The 20,734-nt window shown below is 34.9% G+C and overlaps 1 protein-coding gene across 1 annotated transcript; it reads left to right on the forward strand.

Moving 5' to 3' along the window:
- The first annotated feature begins 1,572 nt into the window (after window positions 1-1,572).
- Window positions 1,573-9,626, forward strand: LOC100601272 (histatin-3). Its single transcript, XM_012499416.2, has 6 exons — window positions 1,573-1,625; window positions 3,842-3,905; window positions 5,083-5,103; window positions 5,180-5,209; window positions 6,263-6,349; window positions 9,366-9,626. The coding sequence occupies exons 2-5, from the start codon at window positions 3,855-3,857 to the stop codon at window positions 6,314-6,316; spliced, it is 156 nt and encodes a 51-aa protein (XP_012354870.1). The 5' UTR covers window positions 1,573-1,625; window positions 3,842-3,854; the 3' UTR covers window positions 6,317-6,349; window positions 9,366-9,626.
- The last annotated feature ends 11,108 nt before the right edge of the window (window positions 9,627-20,734 follow it).

Below are 20,734 nucleotides of genomic sequence, written 5' to 3' on the forward strand. Positions count from 1 at the left end.
CTGCCTTATCACAGTTGTGGCAATACACTGGTATATGAATTATATATTATATATAAATGACATGTGCCTAATAATATTAGGCACAATAATATATATTTTTGTGTATTACCTAGAGAATAACAATAATTTCCAATGGGACTGTTCAAATTAGTGTAGATTTACCTAATAAATATTTCCTTTAAAAATCACACAGAAATTCATTTTATTTTATTTTATTGTTTTACTTTAAGTTCTAGGATACATGTGCAGAATGTGCAGGTTTTTTGCACAGGTAAACGTGTGCTATGGTGGTTTGCTGTATCTATTAAGCCGTCATCTGGGTTTTAAGCCCCGCATGCATTAGCTATTTGCCCTGAGGCTCTCCCTCCCTCCCCACCCACCAGCCCTGATGTGTGTTTTTCCCTTTCCTGTGTCAGACTCAAATTAAAAACATAATCTCTATTTGTGGGATCAATATAAAGACAATGCGTTTACAAACCTGTTATATAGTTTTTCAAACTTTAAAGTACACAAATAATCTCCTGGACGTGTTCTTAAAATGCAGGTTCCAGGTGTACGCCCCAAGATTCTGACTCAGTAAGTTTGGAAAAGTAGACTAAGAATTTGCATTTCAACAGGTACGAGCTGATGCTGATTGTGATGGTGGTATGTGGGACATCCTGAGGAACAATGCACTGAGCTGTACAACTTCTCTGAACTTAGAATTAGTTTTTAATACTTGATTCTTAGCACATCGAATTATACAACTGGTAGCAAGTAGGTGATCTTTTATACATGTTTGTCTATTAATTTAATTAAAATTCTGTTTTCCTCTTTCTGTCTAGTGTACTTATTTCAATAAATGACCTCTGTGAAGATATATGGGCCCCTGAAAACTCCAGGGAAGTAAATCCAAATTTCTAAACATAAGAAATCAGTTTTATGTGAGAGATATGTGACCAAGCACCTAGAATCTTTTGACATTAAATATGAGAATACTTTTATCATACAGCATCCAAAAGATGATTGAATTTTGGCCAATGTTTACATTCGCTTTATTACTTAAAATATTCTAAGTCAATGAAAGCAGGTAAAAATACAAGATAAATAATGATTTGTAGAAAAACTTTTGAAGTGTAGAATGACTCCAATTTTATTATGCCAATTATCACTATTTACTAGAGAATGTGTAAAATTTTTCCTGACATGGTAAGTATTATTTTTGACATAGCGTTGTTCTATCTTGGACATATATTTGTTGAAAAGTGGTAGATGGTATTCTACAGAAACATCTTTATCACTGCAATCATTTCTATGTCTGGTTTCCTCCAGCATGCTTTTCCGTTGTCTGACTCACTCAGGGCTAGACTAACCCTCGGATTAGCATGTGATGGGTCCATTCGCTTTCTGTTTGCCTTGTCTTCACAATGATCTATTGCAAAATCACCTGGTTAAGTTTATTTTAGAATTCATAGAGACAGATTTTGGGCATTACTTTCCGTCTCAATCATATGATCTCCTAACTGATGCTATTTAGAAAAACAAAAGGGAGATTTCAACATGTTTAAATACATCAGCCATTTAGGAAAGGACATCTCTTGAGACTTCAGCTTCACTGACTTCTTGACTCTCCTCTTGAGTAAAAGGTAATATGTTCAAGTACAATCTAATATTATATATTAGCATAAGCTTTTGTTTGTTAAAATCAATAGTAACCCACTTATGAAAATGTATATTATCTATGATAATTTCTTATAAAGAAATAATGACCATTTATTGGGATCTGAAGATGACTTCTAGATCTCAATACCTATGAATTAACACCAGCAATCATCATGCAAAGTAACTAATGTGGAATATGGCAATGTATTACATCCTCTCTGATGATGGGACCTCAATGAACTTTTTATTTCCTTGCCTAAATACCTGATATCTACTTTCTTATTACTTTTATATTAAACTTAATGTAGAAGTTCACATTTTACAAGAAGATACTGATAAATTCTCTCTTGCAAAACCATTATTATAAAAATTTATTTTTTAGTTTACTTTCCTCTTAGTAGTAAACTATTTTATTACTTTTTCATTGGCCTTTCCATCATTAAAAACAGTTCTGTTATAAATCAAAATATATACTGTGTAACAATTAGTCTTCTCAATCTTACTAATTTATTTAACTCACTTTCATTCATTTGTGTTATGGTAGAAAAGAAAGTTTATTATTCCAAATTTTTATTATTGATTTACTTGGGAAATATGTTTTTCAAAACTATTAATTATGTATTGATTATCTATGTTCATTTATCATTTTATCTGTTAATAAAAGAAGAGCACTTTCTTACAACCTTTTATTCATTTTCTATTTGCAACACAATTGACAGTCACAAACAACGGTAAAATTGTCTTTTTATGTCATAAAAAGAGTCATAATTAGATTTAACTATTAGGTAATAGAAAACCTTCAAGAAATATATAATTTTTATAGTTAGTCCTATACAAGAAGTTTCCATTTAAATGAGTGAAGCAAAACGAATGAAGAAATAATTAGGCAAATGAGTTCTGCTTTCTGTGATAGAGATGTAGGGCTGTTTAAGAGTAGGACATTTTTGTTATAATTAGATGAAAAATGTTACTGTAACATTCTATCACAAGCGACAGGTAAGAGAGATTAGAAAAATTTTAAAAAATATTATCTATGAATGAATTACTTTATAGCTTGCAATTAACAAATAAAAATGCCATGTAATTGTAAATCTTGTGGTAATTGTATTTTCCAGTGGAAATGCTTTTATTTACGTTTGTAATTTAGAAATAAGTAATCCACTTTACTTTTTTATATCAGCCAAAGAACTGGATTCACTTGCATATGCATAATTATAAAAACATATCAGAGTCCCAGATGAGGCTAACTTTGTTGGATAATATTATTTGAAATATTAAATAATCTTCATCAGTTCAACTTCTCAAAGTAGATACAATCATTTTCCCTGTGACTTCTCTTCATTTTATTTTTCTCTAACCAATATCACTAATGTTCTAATCTCAAGGTTACACCATCTGTGCTATTCTTTAATAGAAATCTGGCTCATATTCACTGACTTTATTATAAAGCAAGTCCCCATTACTTGCCATTCTACTTTCTAAATATGTCTTTACACTGTACTTTAATTAGCATTCTTAATGCCATTATCTAAGTCCCCTGTAATGTCACAACAACCTAAGTGGTCATCTTTTCTCCAGTTTTGTCCTCCCTACATGCTAAACTGTTTGAACTTTCAACATGCTTTCCTCTGTTTTATTTCTTTGCAGTCTCCCAACACCTCCCTTTACTCATTCCATATAATACAACTCAAGCTTGCCTTTCTTTGTTATCTTCTTACTCCAATTCTCTTGGTCTATTTAAGACGTCCATTTTTGTGCTTCTTTAGCATACTAATATTTCCAAATTAGAGCACACACCTTTATTTATCAATTAATGAAGCTATGCCCTGGGCTCACACCGACGATCCAAGCATTTTGAAAGGCCAAGGCAGGAAGATTCCTAGAGCCCAGGAGTTTCAGAACAGTCTGGGCAATATAGTGAGACTAAAAATATTCTCTACCAAAAGAAAAACAAATTAGCTTGTCATGGTGGCATACACTTGTAGTTCCAGCTACAAGTGGGACTAGGGAGGCTAAGGTGGGTGGATGGCTTGAGCCCAGATGGTCCAGTCTGCAGTGATCTGTGCTCATGCCCCTGCACTCCAGCCTGGAAAACAGAGCATGTCTCCCAATGCTTTGAAGCATAGTGTCATCAATAGAAGTTTGATGAATGAAGGCAAGAAAGAATGTGATCACTGATTTTTCATGTTTGATTTTATAGGACTCAGCCAACTATGAAGTTTTTTGTCTTTGCTTTAATCTTGGCTCTCATGATTTCCATGACTGTAAGTATATCTGGAAATTTTAAAGGATACATTTTCGGTACTTATCCCAAGGATCTTTCTTATTCCTTATGTTCTGCCATATATTCATGTTCACCTCAATACAGCTTTAATATTTCTATGTAAAGACTTTCCTTGAATTAACCTATGTAAGTTTTTAAGGACTTAGAATAAATATTCATTACATACCTGCAAATACTCAAGTACAATTACTCTAATGTAAAAATAAAATAAAATTAAGCAAGCTTTATAAATATGTGGGACTGAGAACTGTGAAAAGATCTTTAAATATGAAAAGCTCTAGACTACCTGAAGTTAGAAATCTGAGGAAAGAACAAGATGCACTTCAATGGAACTTCAGTATTAGAGGGTGTCAAAACATGAATTTTCAAGTCATTTCTGGCACAACCAAACTGTTAAGTTAGCATACAATCTATTTTACTCTTTCTAAAATAAAGCTGCCTATTTTAAGCCATAAAACAAATCTATATTTATTAAGTGTCATGAGTTCCCAGCTTGTATTGTCATTTACTACTGTGTATTAGTAGGAAAACCACTTGACCTCTCTGGAGCTCTTTCTCCTTCTCTACTTCCTCATCCTCTTCCCACTCCTCTTCTTTCTATGAAGTTAATAGAAAATTGGTCACAAAAGAATACTAATACTTCAACCTATCCACCAAATTCTAACATATGTTTCAAAAACCAAATTGGTTATGGCATCACAGTTTATCACATGATTTTATTATAAAAGGATAGAAGTAGAAAAATAAACATATAAGAAGAACAGAGAAAAGTACAAAGCCTTTCTCTATCAGCAAATAAAATATTTGTATGTTGGTAGCTTTTGAGCTACATAGAACATATTCATATAAAAAACAATCCAGTGTTTCATTTTTAGTTTCCACTCTCTTATTCACCAATGATAGACTTTTCTTGCCTTTAATAAAAAAGATGTATAAACCAAAATGAGTTGATACTTGAATATAGCACGTTATAGAGAAGTTTACCCTTCACTCATTTTAAAGATGTCATGAAGCTAAAATAACTAATTTAGTGTGTCATCAACCAAAGAATACCTCCATTCTGTTTAATCACAAATGTAGCTAAGTCAATTTTTATACATATTCTTGAATTATAAAATTAAGATATTAATTATTTTCTCATTTTCTTCTTTTCCAAGGGAGCTGATTCCCATGACAAGGTAAGACATTTTCATTTAGTGGAAAACTTGATAATTAATCATATATTGAATTTTTAATCTTTTCTTTTTATTTCAGAGACATCATGAGCATAGAAGAAAATTCCATGTAAGTGTTCTTCTGAAAATGTGCACTCTGAATAAGTTTTCTTCTCTGACTATTTATTATCCTAGAATAATTGATAGTTATCTCTCAAATATATGTGTATCATTAATTGCTAAAGTGTACATTGATTTCATTTATTCTTGTTACAAAGTCACAAATATCTTGTGTTCTAACAGCATTTCAATGCAAACTCAATTCCACACTGAATAAGTCAATTTTCAATTATTCTTTGAGAGCTTAAGTATCTTTCTCTTATAAATAATTACATTGACCTAAAGAATAGTTTCTAATTCTGTGAATAATTCCTAATTCTATGAAGTATAACATATGCCTAATGAAGCATAGAGGCTACCCATGTAATGTGGTAAGTTTCTATCTTCTAAATATTTGAGGATGATAAAGTCTTTAAATTAAACTTACTGTGCTAAATTAGACAGAAAATTTTATTTCTTTAATGTTTTTCTAAATGTATGTATAAAAATATCATATTATTTTGACCTCTAATATCAGTATGAATAGGGGTTCAAAAGTTCTGATATAGTAAGTATACATGTTAAAAAAGCACTAAATAAAAAGATGCATAAAAAGGGATGAGGACTGTTTGTGTTAACAGCAGTGAGTATGAAAGAATGTAGGAGTTGTAAGAGAAAGTAAGCTCATTAAAAGAATGAGATGAAGAAATACCACCTACGTTGGAAACGGTAACTTTCTCCTCTCCGTTATACTCAGTGTTGGGCAAAATAGTCACTTGGAGGTAATGTTGTAAAGAAGATTTAAAACCTGTTTGGAGAGGTTGCCTGTAATCAGTGTTCCAACACTTATTATTGCCACAAAAATGTCAACATACAGTAAATATTTTATCATTTTTACTTGCTTTTAAACATTTTTCTGAAAAAAGAAAAATGTGACTAAAAATTTGAAAACATTTATGTAGGTAACACACAAGGTCATAACAACTTTAACAATCTAAGTTTTCAGTGACAATTTTTGTGAAACATTTGTACTGTCATTGTCTCTATTCTCTGCAATTTGCTCTCTCCTTTTGTGTGTATGCAGGAAAAGCATCATTCACATCGAGGCTATAGATCAAATTATCTGGATGAAAATTGATATCTTCAGTAATCATGGGGCATGATTATGGAGGTAAGCTGACTCTAGTTAGTTTTCTTTCTAGAAGTATCAACACTGACAGTTAAAACAAGGAAAAACAAAACAAAAAAAAAGCAATTAAGCCAACAATCATTCCAGTTTAAGAAATGTAACGTGGGTTAGCTCTTTGAAGTGTGTTAATTTACATAAATGCTTCTGAGTTTGTAGATATGTAGTCTTATTTCTGAGGTCTCTGTTCTGTTCCATTGGTCTATATGTCTGTTTTGGTACCAGTACCATGCTGTTTTGGTAACTGTAGCCTTGTAGGATAGTTTGAAGTCAAGTAGTGTGATGCCTTCAGCTTTGTTGCTTTTGCTTACAATTGTCTTGTGTATATGAGCTCTTCTGTAGCTACTTATGAAATTCAAAGTACTTATTTCTAATACTGTGAAAAATGTCAATGATAGTTTGATGAGAATAGCATTGAATCTATAAATTACTTTGGGCAGTATGGCCATTTTCATGAAATTGATTCTTCTTACCCATGAGAATGGAATGTTTTTCCATTTGTTTGCATCCTCTCTTATTTCCTTGAGCAGTGATTTGTGGTTCTCCTTGAAGAAGTCCTTCACATCCTTTGTTAGCTGTATTTCTAGGTATTTTATTATCTTTGTAGCAATTGTGAATGGGAGTTCATTCATGATGCAGGTCTCTGCTTGCTATCTGATCTACGACAATCCTGACAAAAACGAGCAATGGGAAAAGGATCTCCTAGTCAATAAATGGTACTGGGAAAATTGGCTAGCCATATGCAGAAAACTGAAACTAGACCCCTTCCTTACACCTTGTACAAAAATTAACTCAAGATGGATTGAAAATTAAATGAAAAACCCAAAACCAAAAAAAGACCCTAGAAGAAAACCTAGGTGATACCATTCAGGACATAGGCATAGACAAAGACTTCGTGAAGAAAATGCCAAAAGCAATGGCAACAAAAGCTAAAATTTACAAATGGGATCTAATTAAACTAAAGAGCTTCGACACAACAAAAGAAACTATCATCAGAGTGAACAGGTAACCTAGAGAATGGGAGAAAATTTTTGCAATCTACCCATCTGACAAAGGTGTAGTGTCCAGAGTCTACAAGGAACTTAAACAAATTTACAAGACAAAAACAAAAAACCCGTCTAAAAGTGGGTAAAGGATATGAACAGACACTTCTCAGAAGAAAACATTTATGTGGCCAACAAACATGAAAATAGCTCAACATCACTGATAATTAGAGAAATGCAAATCAAAACCACAGTAAGATACCATCTCACACCAGTCAGAATTGTGATTATTAAAAAATCAAGAAATGATAGATGATGGCTAGGCTGTGGAGAGATAGGAACACTTTTTCACTGGTGGTGACAATGTAAATTAGTTCAACCATTGTGGAAAACTGTATGGTGATTCCTCAAGGATCTAGAACCAGAAATACCATTTGACTTGGCAATCCCATTACTGGGTATATACCCAAAAGAATATAAAGCATTCTACTATAAAGACATATGTCTACATATGTTTACTGCAGCACTATTTACAATAGCAAAGACATGGAACAACCCAAATGCCCATCAATGATAGACTAGATAAAGAAAATATGGTATGTATACACCATGGAACACTATGCGATCATTAAAAGGAATGAGATCCTGTCCTTTGCAGGGACATGGATGAAGCTGGAAGCCATCATCCTCAGTAAACTAAAACAGGAACAGAAAACCAAACGGCACATGCTTCACTCATAAGTGGGAGCTGAACAATGATAACACATCAGGGAGGGGAACAATACACACCAGGGATTGGGGGTAGGAGGTGACAGAAGGTAACATAGAGGACTGATCAATAGTGCAGCAAACCATGGTGGCACTTGTACACCTATGAAACAATCCTGCACATTCTGCACATGTATCCCTGAACTTAAAGTAAAATAAAACATAAAATAAAATAAAAATGCCTCTGAGGGAAAGCTTCTGTTCACTACTGTTAAGAGACAGAGTTCTGGGTAGGGGAACCCCTGTGTTGGTATCCTGACCCTGACAACTAGTTTCATGACCTTAAAGTATTCCTAATCTTCTCCAAACCTCAATTTTATAAGCGACAAATACATGTTATGATAATATTTAAGCTCTTTATAGAATTTGTAAGGCTATTGAGAGACATTATAGGGAAGCCCTTGAACTGGAAGGTTTATGGTTGTGGCCATGGGTTTCTCTGCCACTAAATCTGTACCTGGTTGTTATTTGAAGTTTTCTGTCCTAAAATGTAATCTTTGGAGAAGGTGCACAACCGCCATCTGGGAACTCATGAGAAATTTACATTTTATGCCTAAGTAACTCTAATGAGCAATGGCTATAGGAATTACTAACAAAATATCAACAAGGAGATGGGAATTTTCAAGGAAATAGGATATGGTAACAACGTCCTTTTTAGAAAGTCATTTTTATTTATCTATATTTACAGCATAAAATGTTCCAAAATTGATGAAATATTAAATATTATACTTCAAAATAAAGTAATATTTTGGAGATAAAAGAGTACTGTTCTACAATTCAAAATTGAAATAGTTCAAAAGATTTCAAATATTTTTAAATGTATTGGGACATTTTATTCCTATTGAATTCCTGCCTTTTGTGATATTAGAAAAAACCTTATCTTGATCCTCCAAGCATTAGATAATTGCTGATGACATTTAATCAGGGGAGGATATAGTTAAAACATTATTTGAGGGAGATAGATGAAATGTGTAGGCTATATTTAAGTGAGAGAGTAAAACAAGATGATGATGGAAAACCTCAATAAAAATTTAAATTTAAATTGCACATGCTAAATGATAATTTTTGTTTATTCTGATACCCACTTAATGAGTATTTAATTGTCTATTCTGTCTCAAATATTATTTTAGTCCCTGCATTATAATAAATAAAACTGTCTATAAATAAATACTTTGTACCAGGAAAAGTATAAATTTATTTACAGGAGTATCAATTTGGGCGATAAAGTGTTATTTTCTTTTTCTTCACAGGTTTGACTGGCAAATTCACTTTGGACTCGTGTATTCTCATTTGTCATACCGCATCACACTACCGCTGCTTTTTGAAGAATTATCATAAGGCAATGCAGAATAAAAGAAAGACCATGATTTAGTGAATTCTGTGTTTCAGGATACTTACCTTCCTAATTATCATTTGATTAGATACTTGCAATTTAAACTGTTAAGCTGTTTTCACTGCTGTTTCTGAGTAATAGAAATTCATTCCTCTCTAAAAGCAATAAATTTCAAGCATATTATTATGTATATGCGCTTTATTTCTCTTTTTTATATTTACAAACATAAAGACTTACTTCTTCACTTTATTTTCCCAGTTTGAGTAGCACTGACTGTAGTACTTTATACCATAGCTCTTTTGAAATGATTATTTTTAATTTAGTGTGTTATATTCATTTTATCTTACAAACATATGGTCCTCAGTCACATCTAGATTACTAGACATGATTTGTCTCTGGTGTCCTTTGCCACAGCACATTTCTTAGCCTTGAACATTCTCACATTAACTTATCTCAGGCCCTACAGGCCAGCATATAACCCCTATGTCACTCCACAGCAGTAGGCAGGCACTCGGAACAAAAACCATCTAATGCTCTCTATCAGTCTGTCAATATATCCATCAAACAAAAGTTTATCGAGGGATACCAACTGTCAGACACTGTTTTAGTTGTGCTCTTAGAGGTGTTTAAAATTGTCTCTGAGCATCTTTGCAATCTTGTGGGCTTAGTTGTAAAGTCACCTTTGTCATTTCTGTTTGTTCTTATTTGAATCTTGTCCTTTATCTCTTCTTTATTAATCTAGCTGGCAGTTTATTGATCTTATTTGTACTTCAAAAAACTAAGTTTTGGTTTCATTGATTTCTTGTATGGTTTTTGGTTCCAAGTTTCATTTACTTCTTCCTCAAGATCTGCCTTCATGTGGAGTAGAGAAGGCCTCACTGCACCACGAACTACGCACAGGAATGGTGGGGTGGCTTAGGCTGTTGATCCAGGCAAAACTGTGTTCTCAGTACCTGGAGATCTGCCTGAGTGTGGAGAGGAAATGACCCCACTACACCACAATCTATCTCCATAAAGGGTGTGGTGGATCAGACTAATGTTCCAGGCAAGCAGTGGCTCTAAAGGCCTGAATTTCTACCTGGGGGTAGAGCAGAGAGGGCCCTACACACCACAATCTTGGGGTAGCAGGAGAGGTCACCTAATAATGACACAGGCAAACTGGTTCTAGGTAAGCAATCTTGCACTTGCAGCATGTCTCATCACAAAAGAGAAACAACAGCTCTAGCAGCTCTCTCTGCACCATGACTGTGAGGTGGCGAAAGCACAATTCTGGTGCCTAGTTTTCCAGTGTTTTCCATAATTCTATCTATGAAGGTTCTTAACCCACTCCAGAGCAGGCACTTTAAACTCTGGCCTGAGACTCAAAAGCCTGCATAGCCATGTTCCCAAGTCACCAAAGAATGGCTGACTTTGTATGCACCTGTATTAAAAATGGCATCCTGCCGTCAGTCCTGGGTCTGTGAAAATGTCTGCAGATGTTCCCAGTGTCTTTCCTTCATAATGTCTCATAGCCTCTCCCCAAGTTAGCTTCAAGGCTTGGAAGAAACAAAATGCTCTCCTTTGGGCTAGATCGCTCAGATCCTCAGTGGAAAGGTGAGTCACAGACGGAGACGCTCTGCATCTCTCATGTACTGGGGCTTCACTCACTTCGGTCAGCTGAATGTTATCGTGGGGTATGTTTGCACTTGCTCTCCTCTGCAGGACCTGAAGCATCCTTCATGTTTCCAGTACAATCCCACTTTCCTCCTTGAATTAAAGCTCAGAGACATGATCTTTATGAACTATCTTACTACCTTCAAGTGGCAGAAGCATGTCAAAAGTCTCTACTCTGCATCCTGAAAAAAAAAAAGAAGCAGGAAAAAAAAGAAACCACAACTCACTTTATTTTCTCTTTTTATTTTGTGTTTGTTTTGATTTTTATTATTTAAGTTCTGGAATACATTTGCAGAACATGCAGGTGTGTTACATAGGTATACACATGCCATGGTGGTTTGCTGCACCCGTCAACCCATTATCTACATTAGGTATTTCTCCTAATGCTATCCCTCCCTTTAGCCTCCACTCCACAACAGGCCCGGATGTGTGATGTTCCCCCTGCTGTTTCCATGTGTTCTCAGTGTTCAACTCCCACTTATGAGTGAGAACATGTGGTGCTTGGTTTTCTGTTCCTGTGTTAGTTTGCTGAGAATGATGGTTTCCAGCTTCCTCCATGTCCCTGCAATGAACATGAACTCACCCTTTTTCATGGCTGCATAGTATTCCATGGTGTATATCTGCCACATTTTCTTTATCCAATCTATCATTGATGGGCATTTTGGTTGGTTCCAAGTCTTTGCTATTGTGAATAGTGCTGCAATAAACATAACATATGCACATGTCTTTATAGTAGAATGATTGATTGATAATCCTTTGGGTATATGCCCAGAAATGGGATTGCTGGGTCAAATGGGATTGCTGGTTCTAGTTCCTTGAGGAATTGCCATACTGTTTTCCACAATGGTCAAACTAATTTGCTAATTACTAATTTATCTTTGTGCTGTTGTCTGTATTTCCTGAATTTGAATGTTGGCCTGCCTTGCCAAGTTAGGGAAGTTCTCCTGGATAATATCCTGAAGAGTGTTTTCTAACTTAGTTCCATTCTCCCCGTCACTTTCCAATACACGAATCAAAGGTATATTTGATCTTTTCACATAGTCCCATATTTCTTGGAGGCTTTGTTCGTTTCTTTTCACTCTTTTTTCTCTAATCTTGCCTTGTCACTTTATTTCATTAATTCGATCTTCAATCACTAATATCCTTTCTTCCACTTGATCGAATCAACCATTGAAGCTTGTGCATGCATCACGAAGTTCTTATGCCATGGTTTTCAGCTCCCTCAGGTCATTTAAGGTCTTCTCTACATAGTTTATTCTAGCCATTCATCTAACCTTTTTTCAAGGTTTTTACCTTCCTTGCGATGGGTTAAACATGAAACTTTAGCTCGGACAAGTTTGTTATTACCAGCCTTCTGAAGCCTACTTGTCAACCTGTCAAACTCATTCTCCATCCCATTTTGTTCCCTTGCTGGCAAGGAGCTACAATCCTTTTGGAGGAGAAGGGGTGCTCTGTTTTTTGGAATTTTCAGCTTTTCTGCTCTGATTTCTCCCCATCTTTGTGGCTTTATCTACTTTTGGTCTTTGATGTTGGTGACCTACAGATGGGGTGAGGTGACGCGCCGCCCTGCTTTGGCTTGCACTCCATGGGCTGCACCCACTGTCCAACCAGTCCCAGTGAGATGAACCAAGTACCTCAGTTGGAAATGCAGAAATCACTCATCTTCTGTGTTGATCTCGCTGGGAGCTGCAGACCGGAGCTGTTTCTATTTGGCCATCTTGGAAGCCAGCCCACCACCAAAGTAATCTTACCAAAGATTACCAAAGTCATGTGAAATAAAAGACATCTGAGTTAGCCTCTATTGGTCTGATAAGCACTGACTTTTCTTTAAGCCAATAGATTAAAGCTCTTTCAAATAATTTGGTAGTGAGGTACCACTTCCATGTGACACATTCAATTACATAAATATAATAGACACACAAAGGATGGTCCAGAATATTTTTCATTTGGCTGTTTTAAAAAAATTTGCTCCCTTACTTTAGATTATTAATAAAGAAATGTTACAGGAGCCAACAAAAGGTGAAGGAAAGAGTTACCATCTCTGGCCTTTTCAAATGAGAGAAAGCACTGAACTTCAGGGATATCAGTCTGAAGAATTAGAAAAAGAAACATTTCTTGAGCAAACAGTCATATTATTTTAGAAGAAAAAGTCACAATATAAGATTCTTTCTCATATAAAATTAAATTTCTATTATCCTTTTTGTTTACCAAAGTTGCCTTTTTGTATGTATAACTTTCCTTACATTTCTCTTATTTTCTGTTTCCTTTTATTTCATTTTATATACCTCTAAATAATCTTTGAATTAGACAAAAAACATTTACCTTTTAATAAAAAAACACTTTTTAACATGTTTCCCTGTACTTTTTAAACTGGAAATTAGTCAGACATTTAATTAATATCTATTATTTAATATAACCTCAGATTATAAATTATATGACAACTTTAATATAAGGGATTGAAGTGTCCTGATAGTGGGTACGTATCCACAGTGTTTCACCCCTGAGTTATTTCTGCCCTCTTACGTGTCTTGTTTTCTCTCTTCAGAGGTCTGGTACCTCCAAGAAGGCTCAAAAGATGGAGTAACCAGCTCCCATATGCACTTACCTATAAGTCTTTTTTAACTACTTTTGTTGGGGATTCCCTGCAGGGCTGCTGTACATCACAGGGGGTCAAACCCCCAGACACTTTCACTTGGCTTCTGGTCACCCGGGGCACCTTTTGCCTGGGAGGGGCAAAATGCCTTTTCTCTTCAGAGTGAGAACACTCAGTCTCTTATTTATCCAAGAAAACAACAATTCAGTTCCTCGCACAAATGTGCAGACAAGACAACTGTGCTTAATTTAGGGAGAAAAAGCAGTGGAAAAGACCCTTTAGAATATACCTCTCTGAACCAGACACCAAACAGGTTGCCCAAAAAGCGGTCATTTTCCTTGTCTTTAGAAAAAGGCAATGGAAAATATCCTTTAGAATGCACCTCTCAGACAGAATTAGGATCCTAAACAACTTCCCAGGAGGAAAAAAAAATGCAGCTCAGAACAAATCAAGGACCCGCAACCAAAGGAATGTTCAGGGCTCAGGAGGACTTGCCAGTTTCACTAGAGGAGAAGCTCAAAATCAGGGAGGCTTTCAATGGGCCCCTGCTTGTACCCTAGCTCCAAGTCCTTCAGTGTTCTGACTCTTCTCTGAGGCCCCACATATTCAGGCAACAAATTGTTGTTGACAAAAAGAATCAAACTATTTGAAGAGATTTATTCTGAGTCAAAAATGAGTGACCAATGGCCTTTGACACAGACCATAGGAGATCCTGTGAACATGTCCCCAAACATAGCTAGGGTACAGCTTAGTTTTATACATTTTAGGGAGACATGAGACATCGATCAAATCCATGTAAGATATGTTATACAATGGATTTATACAGATAGGTGGGCACTTCAACTTGTCCACTAAGTTCTAAGGGATATTTCAAGAAACAACCTATGTATGAGATCAGAGTTTATCATATTATTTTTGTATAAAAAGATAGAAGTGAAAAAACTTTTATACTCGATCTTTAATTATAAAATTAAGATACTAACTATTCTCTCATTTTTCATTTTTCCAAGAGAGCTGATGTATCTGAAGAGATAAGTCACCTTCATTCACAGGAAAACTTAATAATCAAACATGTATTGAATTTTTACTCTTGTCTTTATTTTCACAGAAATATCATGGGTGTAAAAGAAAATTCCTTTCAAGGATTCTCTTGATAATGTTGTGCAGTCCAAACAAGTGTTCTTTCCTGATTATTTAGTCTCCTGGTATAATCTGTGATAATTTTTGAAATATATGTATATTATGAATGGCTAAAGTGTATACTAATTTCACTTACTCATGATACACTGGCAAAAGTCCCACATGTCTTAGAGAATTTAGGTGGAAGTTCATAATGCCAATTTAAAGAAGTCAATTATTCTCTGAGAACTAAAATAAATTTGGTAAATAATTATGTTGACATAAATAATAGTTAAAAGCCAATTCTCCTAAGTATAATATATGCCTATACCGCCATATTACATGTGCTGGCAATCACACAGGTAATATGGGAAGTTCCCATCTTTTGATTTGTTGATAGTGATAAAGTCTTTCAATTAAACTGGCTATTCTAAATAAAATAGAATATAGTATTTCTTTAATATATTTCTTAATGTGTATCTTTGATATGTCATTATTGTTTGATCTCTCATCTTAATGTGACAGAGTTTAAAAAAATTCTTCTTAGTAATATAATAAATACATTGATAAAATGTCACCAGATAAAAACATAAACATTGGGGAAGGTTATTTGGATTAAGAGAAGGCAGGGTTAAAGAATGCAGTAGTGACATGGAGAAACTCCACTTAAGTTGGAAGTATTAAATTTTTCTTTCTCATAATACTCAACGATGGGCAAAGTAGTAGCTTAAAGGTAGTATTAAAAAAAAAAAAAAGGTTTAATCCTCATTTGGAGTGGTTGCCTGTAATCAGTATTCCCATGTGTACTATAAAACAAGAACTGGCAACAAAGAGTAAAAAGGTAAATGCTTTATGATTTTTACCTACTTTTACATATATTTTTTATAAAAATGGTAAATCTAACTAGTAGTTTAAAAATGATATTGCAGTTGATATATGAGTTGCAGTTGATACAACAAACTAAGCTTTTAAACACGTTGTTGTGAAACTCTTGCACTGTCACTGTCCCAATTATCTACAGTTTTCTCTAGTTCTTTTGTCTGTATGCGGGAAAGGTCTAACCAACATCAGCCATGTCCAGACTATTGGCCATATCCAGCATATCCACCATATTACCTATATCCTTATCCATAGCGTTACAGTGTTCCTCAGTAACCACAGGATATAAGTATAAAAGTAGGCTAGGTCTAGTGATATTTTTTACTTTCCAAAAATATCCATGCTCACAGTTAAAAGAGGAAAACAAACACGAGATATCAAACAAACAATAGACCCAGTAAGAGATGTGGGATGGTTTAGCTCCTTGAAATGTATTTATTTATATAAACACCTCTGAGAGAAAGTTTCTGTCCTGTCATGGTTAAGAGGCTGGACTCTGGAGAGGAGGAACCCTGAGTTTGTATCATGTTCCTGACAACTACTGGTTTCTTTACTGTATTAGTCCATTCTCATGCTGCTAATAAGACATACCCGAAACTGGGTAATTTATAAAGGAAAGAGGGTTAATGGACTCACAGTTTCACATGGCTGGGGAGTCCTCACAATCATGGCAGAAGACGAAGGAAGGGGAAAGGAACTTCTTACATGGCTGCAGACACGAGGGCATGTGCAGGAGGACTCCCATTTATAGAACCATCAGATCTCCTGAGACTTATTCACTACCACAAGAACAGTATGGAGGAAAATGCTCCCACCATTCAATTATCTCCACCTGGCCCGCCTTTGACATATGGAGTTTATTACAATTCAAGGTGAGATTCCAGTGGGGACACAGCCAAATCATATCAACCTTGAAATCAGTAGTTTCTTAATCTTCTTTAAACATCAGTTTTCTTATCAACAAAATAGAAATTATAATAATACTTAACCTCATTTTAGAATTGGGAAGACTATTAACAAATATATTACGTAAAATCCCTTGATTAGAAAGGTGTACGGTTATGACTGCAGATTTCCCTGCCACTAACTGTGTTTCAGAATGTTGTTCAAAACTACGCCTCCTAAAATACAATCTTTGGAGAAGACGTACAAGCACTGTCTGGGAAATTGTGGGAAATTTCCATTATATGCCCTAAGTAAAGCCAAGAGCAATTACTGAAAGAATCACTAGTATAATACCAACAGGAGATATAAAAATGTCTTCAATTTCTTTTTTAGAATATCAGTTTTATCTAACTATACACAACGTGAAATGTGCTGAATTCTGTGCAATATTATTTATCTACAAAATAAAGCAAATTTTTAGAGATTAAAGATAACTTCTACATTCATCAAAGTTGAAATATTTCATGGAATTTTAAATATTTCTCAGTGCATTGTGAGATTTTATTCCAATTGAATATCCTGTTGACATTAATGATATGGGAAACAGCCTGAACTTGATCCTCTAGGCATTCGATAATAGCCAATGAAATTTAATCAAGAAAGGATACATTTAAAATATTATTTGGGGAAAATAAATATGAATAAAGTATGTAGGCTATATTTAAGTGGGAGAAAAAATAGAATAATAATGGAACTTGAGAGAAATTTAAATTTAAATTGCAGGTGTTGGATGATAATTTTTATTTATTCTGATACCGATTTAACAAGTATTTAATTGCCTATTACGTGTCAAATATTATTTTGAACCCTGTATTATATTAGCCTAAATGATCTGTAAATAGCTATGCTGCACTAGGAAGAATATAAATGTTTTCTACAGGAGTTGGTTGAATTACCAAAAAGACAAAGTAAAATAAAAGAAAGACTATGATTTAGTGTATTTTCTCTTTTTCAGGATGCCTGCCTTCCTAATGGATGTTTGATTGGATAGCTGCAATTTCAAACCATTAAGCTTTTTGCAGTGCTGTTTCTGAGTAATAGAAGTCCATGCTTTTTATAAATGCAATATATTTTAAACAATTCTTATGCAAAAGGTCTTTATTTCTATTTTCTATATTTACAAATATAGCTATTCCTTACATCACTTCTTTTACCCAGTTTGAGAAGCACTGACTGAAGCACTCTATGTCAGAGGTCCTTTAGAGTCAGTTATTCCTAATTTGGTCTGTAGTATTTTATATTTACAAGCATATAATCCTTAAGCTCAGCTAGATTATTGGGCCTACTTATTCTGACATTTGATTGGCTCCAGGTTTCCTTTGGTACACCTAATTTTCTCAGCCTCAAAGTTTCTCACATTTTTTACCTCAGTTTCTACAAGACAGAAGGTAACCGCACCGCCCCCCCCGCCCCCACCCACCCCCCTTATTGTCACTGCACAGTAAGGGGAACACAGACCCCAAACCATCTAATGCTCTCCATCAATTTGTCTGCAATGACTTCCTTTATTATTATTATTATTGTATTTTAAGTTTTAGGGTACATGTGCACAATGTACAGGTTTGTTACATATGTATACATGTGCCATGTTGGTGTGCTGCACCCATTAAATCATCATTTAGCATTTGGTATATCTCCTAATGCTGTCCCTCCCCCCTCCCCCCACCCCACAACAGTCCCCAGTGTGTGATATTCCCCTTCCTGTGTCCATGTGTTCTCATTGTTCAATTCCCACCTATGAGTGAGAACATGAGGTGTTTGGTTTTTTGTCCTTACGATAGTTTACTGAGAATGATGGTTTCCAGCTTCATCCATGTCCCTACATTCAACAGATACTTACTGACAGACACTAGCTGTCAGGCCCTCTTCTAGATGCTGGAGACATAGCAAGGTATAAGACAGATGAAAGCCTGCCTGTGGGGCGTTTACGTGGTTGTTTGGAAATACAAACAAGTAAAACATTAATAGGTAATATCTTAGGCAATAAGTGTACTGAAGAAGTATAAGGTAGGGCTAGGGCACAGATGACATTTTAAATGGAATAGTCAAGAACAGCCTCTTTGATATAGTGACATTTTAGAAGAGACATGAACTAATTATAGAATGAATATGAGGAAAGAAATTCTCCAGAAGAAGAAATAGCAAATGCCAATCTATTGTGCTAGAAATATGTTTGTTGTATTTGGGGAAACTTCAAGGAGATTAATATGGACATAGAAGGCAAGAAGTGGATCAAAATGAATTAGGTCACAGAAAAAGGCATGCAGATGATTCAAGCTCTGTAAGTCCTGCATAGGCTTTGAATTGGGATGGATGCCATTGGATGAGTACATGATCTGATTTATATTTTGGAAGTAAGACAAAGGTTGAAGCATAGATACCTGTAGATTACAGAAAACTGTAGATCTGTAATATTCCTATGTCGATTTATTCTGTCTGGTCATCCTTTATTTTATCTCATTCTCATCCAACCCAGGACTTCATCATTCAGTACATATTGCAATAACTGACACAACTCCAGTGAACTCTGGGTTTTAGAATCTCTAATTCAGTAAAATGTCAATCCTAGTAATTGATAAATTTCCCTACACTGCATTTCTACCAAGAAAACTCTAATCTACAAGAAAAAAATGTTTCATTCTGTTTTCTAAATGTGGAATACAACATTGCTTAGCAACGATTTTTATTTTATTTAGTGTTATAGTCTCATCCCTTCCTTCCAACGCAATGTCCAAAGATATTATTAGTTTCCTTAAGCATTCAACTATCTCACCCACTAGTAAATTCCAGAAAAAAAAAAACTCTACCTATTTTTAAAAAGAAAAACTAAGGCTATATTGCATAACCTCTTTAAACTTCCCACTTTCACTCCCCAATAAATTACAGTACATCTAAACAAATTTCTAACTTTCTCCAACATCTCTATCCTTGATTATCAGTTTTTCAAAACTATTTTCTTACCATTATCTGTTTTGCATTTCCTCTCTATTCTTAAAGAATTTTTAAAATTAATATATTCTTTCCAATGAAGTTTTCCAATCCACAGAAATACAAACTACCATCAGAGAATACTATAAACACCTCTACACAAATAAACTAGAAAATCTAGAAGAAATGGATAAATTCCTTGACACATACACTCTCCCAAGTCTAAACCAGGAAGAAGTTGAATCTCTGAATAGACCAACAACAGGCTCTGAAATTGAGGCAATAATTAATATCTTACCAACCAAAAAAAGTCCAGGAGCAGATACATTCACAGCCGAATTCTACCAGAGGTACAAGGAGGAGCTGGTACCATTCCTTCTGAAACTATTCCAATCAACAGAAAAAGAGGGAATCCTCCCAAACTCATTTTATGAGGCCAGCATCATCCGGATACCAAAGCCTGGCAGAGACACAACAAAAAAAGAGAATTTTAGACCAATATCCTTGAAGAACATCGATGCGAAAATCCTCAATAAAATACTGGCAAACCAAGTCCAGCAACACATCAAAAGCTTATCCAGCAACATCAAGAGGGCTTCATCCCTGGGATGCAAGGCTGGTTCAACATACGCAAATCAATAAATGTAATCCAGCATATAAAAAGAACCAAACACAAAAACCACATGATTATCTCAATAGATGCAGAAAAGGCCTTTGACAAAATTCAACAGCCCTTCATGCTAAAAACTCTCAATAAATTGGGTATTGGTGGGACGTATCTCAAAATAATAAGAGCTATCTATGACAAACCCACAGCCAATATCATACTGAATGGGCAAAAACTGGAAGCATTCCCTTTGAAAACTCGCACAAGACAGGGCTGCCCTCTCTCACTACTCCTATTCGACATAGTGTTGGAAGTTCTGGCCAGGGCAATCAGGCAGGAGAAGGAGATAAAGGGCATTCAATCAGGAAAAGAGGAAGTCAAATTGTCCCTGTTTGCAGATGACATGATTGTATATCTAGAAAACACCATCGTCTCAGCCCAAAATCTCCTTAAGCTGATAAGCAACTTCAGCAAAGTCTCAGGATACAAAATCAATGTGCAAAAATCACAAGCATTCTTATACACTAATAACAGACAAACAAAGAGCCAAACCATGAGTGAA

The sequence above is a fragment of the Nomascus leucogenys genome, chromosome 9 (genome assembly GCF_006542625.1).
Source record: "Nomascus leucogenys isolate Asia chromosome 9, Asia_NLE_v1, whole genome shotgun sequence".
NCBI classification, from domain to species: domain Eukaryota; kingdom Metazoa; phylum Chordata; class Mammalia; order Primates; family Hylobatidae; genus Nomascus; species Nomascus leucogenys.